Below are 3,195 nucleotides of genomic sequence, written 5' to 3'. Positions count from 1 at the left end.
CAACTATTTCATGCAATTTATTTTATCATCCACCCATGAGACTGCTGTTTGTGTCCAGAAGTAAACGTTCGTAAGTAGCAGTTACGTAACATACTCGACTAACAACCTTTTCCTAACAAAGCAGTTTTGTTGCCTTAATCTAATCAAACTTTTACCAAGCACTTGTTGAAACATGACACTGCCATAGTGGACCAATGTGTGCTTGATGCAGAGTAATTGCATATGAACATAACCCTAACCCTTTCTCTGCATTCACACTCAGATCAGTGTACCATTCCGAGCAGTGAACTCCAAACATGTTATGATCTGATATGTATAGAGGCCATCTACCTGCTCCAAATGAGTTCCATTACCATGATACGCCTCTAACTGTCCTTTCTATACTTTCAGGTTGTGTGTTTGACTCTTCCCTGGCATGAGAATAGACTGGAAACAAGGCAGGGAGGCCCGCGGAGAAGCAGCAGGTAGCATGCAACAGATCCTGCACCAGCAAACACAGCTCTGATCATTCTGCCCTCTTCTTTTCCTTTGTTCCTCATACATAAAGTGCTGTGTCCTTACATCCCTACGGGGGGGCTTTTTGCACCCCCATCCTCTATGCATTTTCTCTCAGGTCAAAAGGGCATGGACCTTGGGTTTTCCCCCCACTGTTAAAAAAAGCCTAAAGGAAAGAAGCTATTCACACAGCAACCTTTCTCAGCTCGCCTCTGTACGACGTCTAGATCCTGAATTAAGATTTACCAAAACACATGTGTCACACTCTTAGGTCTTAGGTAAAGTTGAGAAGGTAAGATGATTTTTGAAAAGCGGCGGGTGTAAAATCAAAGGGACAGTCTTGATCTGTTTCTGATTGTCACTTAATCCTCTGAGTTTCTCTTGTCTTGCAAAGCATCCTCCTATTGTTCTCCTCAGTGCTCTGCTCCTTGATGCCTGATGGGCAGAGGGTGGAAAGTTGCTTTAAAGTCCATTCTATTTTTACTGCGCCCAAAGGGGAGAAAAACAAAAACAAGCCATAAAACCTTTATAGCCTCCAATTAGCACATCAGAAATCACATTAAGTGCAGGAACACCAGGGCGACACAAGAAGGAGCAGGGCTGGATGGCATCAGAGGGACAATAACAGCAGACAACTAGAGTCAACTCACAAGATCTCTTCATCAGCGCTAACTGACCTGAAATAGAGAACCAACACTGACTGTAAAAGAAGCCTCAATTACATGGGAAAATCACATTAACTGCCCGCTTGCTGTTTTTATTATTTGAAGTCAAAGTACTATTTTTGGAGAATTTGTCCTTTAAACACAACATTAAACATTATCAGCTCCATAAAAGGCCAAAACCAACAATGTTAGACATACTAATGACATCTTATAAAGATACAATTTACTATCACAAATGTGTAAATTTAGTTTAAAAAGACACTGTCAGAACTAAATTCTAAAATGATATGTGAAATCATGTGAATCACCCAATTCAGTAAGCACCATGTGCATTTCTTAAAACTATAGAACAACCCCCAGTTGCAAAAACTCCCAAACTGCCAGAAAAAAACATAACTCACTCCTCAATGGTAGCTACAGTCTCTCAATACTTTCTGACATCCGTATTATGTCTGCACTCAGCCCATAGCCCATTATACCGTAAATGGAAATCTTTAAATTAGCTCACAAATATATTGTTTCATTAAAAAAGTTAAAAAAACAGATGGAAACAGCAAATGAGAAAACTTGTTGGAAACCATTTTCAGCTGCACATTAGGGTTACAGTTAGGCTAAATACCTGCAAGAGCACTACTCACTAAACATAGATTATCTGTTTTAATCAATGCAAATTAAGATAAAGTGATAAGATAAACAAAGTGCACAAACTTTCTTGAAAGAACCCCAGGCAGCAGTGCCCCTGCCTCAGAGAGAGGTCATAGGAAAGTCAGAGCTTTGATATGAAAGAAGACGCAGGAGGCCTGCGGGTGCTCTTACCGAGTTCACTGGTGTTGTCTCCACTCTGGGAGACGTGTCCCCCGCTGGACGGTCCCGGGGTGCCCACAGAGGGCGTGGAGTGGGCGTCATCCATGTCTCTCCAGGATGCCGGGTTCTGAGAGGTCAGGGAAAGGTCCGCACACCAGGGGACAGGACATAGGGAAATGGAGAGGAAGAAGAGAGGAGAGGGGAGAAAAAATAGATGAGGAAGGTCCAGTAGGTCCAGTATGAGGTCCATTATGCAAGACACAAAGCAGTTGCGTTAACATAGGAAGGCAAAAATGTTAGACATTACCATTCTGTCTAAGAGGAAGGTTTAAATATAGTCGCAGAAAAAGTTTAGAGGATAGGTGAGTAACCCTTCAGCATGTGGACCCTCCTGTGTCCTGGCTGTTTATGTGACCAGTGCTGGGGAGAGACCCTGTATTTATGGGGCTGACTGGCCAGGCCACTCAGACAGCCGTAAGCCCAAAGCAAACAGCAGATCTCCCTCTTCAGACTCTCTGCGTCAGCTGTTTGCCGGATGGTGATCAGATGAAGAGCTCGGCAGATGACAACAAGAAGCGTGGGACAATGGCGCAGTGTGAATGAGGCCTCTCAATGATGGCCCTTCTTTTCTTATCCAGCCACACAATAATTACAACTCCTCAGTGCGCACAGCTACTTAAAGAGGCGCCATGTGTTTCCACGTTTATCAAGCTAATGAAGGTCTTATTTCCTAACGCCCCATCTGTTAAAACCCAATTAACAGAAGCGGAGGACAGTCCTTCTACCAAACACGAACACTTGTGTTTGCCTTATACAGTAGCTCGTTGCCTCACACTGATATCCAGGTGACTCACTGTATAGTTTCCTACATGAAGTGACCGGCAGCAGCAAACAGAAGGTAAAGACAGCTATCAAAATGTACACAAGCTTTATGTTTCTCTCCAATATTTTGCAAAGAGGGATGTGTGTTCAGCACAACCAGGTCACACTGGGCATTATAACACCAGTATAATTCTACCACTTGTGCTCCAGTAACAAAGAAGCCGATTTCTTACAGACTCATGGGACACTGCAAGGCTTGAGTTAAGGTATAGATCAAAGAAGCAGCGAGTGAAGGCTGAGTTTCCAGGAGATGCTGATACTGATCCAGAGGTTTTTTCCAGAGAAACTAGAGCGGCCCAGTTTAAGGAGAATTCTACATCGCTCTGTAGAAGTTGCATACTTGACCAGG

The 3,195-nt window shown here is 43.3% G+C and overlaps 1 protein-coding gene across 5 annotated transcripts in view; it reads right to left on the bottom strand.

Moving 5' to 3' along the window:
• Positions 1–3,195, bottom strand: part of meis2b (Meis homeobox 2b) — a 22,238-nt gene that overhangs the window by 13,444 nt on the left and 5,599 nt on the right. For all 5 annotated transcript variants that reach the window (XM_035678897.1, XM_035678898.1, XM_035678899.1 and 2 more), the window contains one exon: positions 1,977–2,091. In XM_035678897.1, the coding sequence (XP_035534790.1) occupies positions 1,977–2,091 (115 nt within the window). The remainder of the gene's footprint in view (positions 1–1,976; positions 2,092–3,195) is intronic.

The sequence above is a fragment of the Morone saxatilis genome, unplaced genomic scaffold (genome assembly GCF_004916995.1).
Source record: "Morone saxatilis isolate NCDOM2014 unplaced genomic scaffold, NCSU_SB_2.0 Contig7, whole genome shotgun sequence".
Lineage (NCBI taxonomy): Eukaryota > Metazoa > Chordata > Actinopteri > Moronidae > Morone > Morone saxatilis.
Note: the sequence above shows the minus strand (reverse complement) of the source record. Positions and strands in the feature narration are given on the sequence as shown.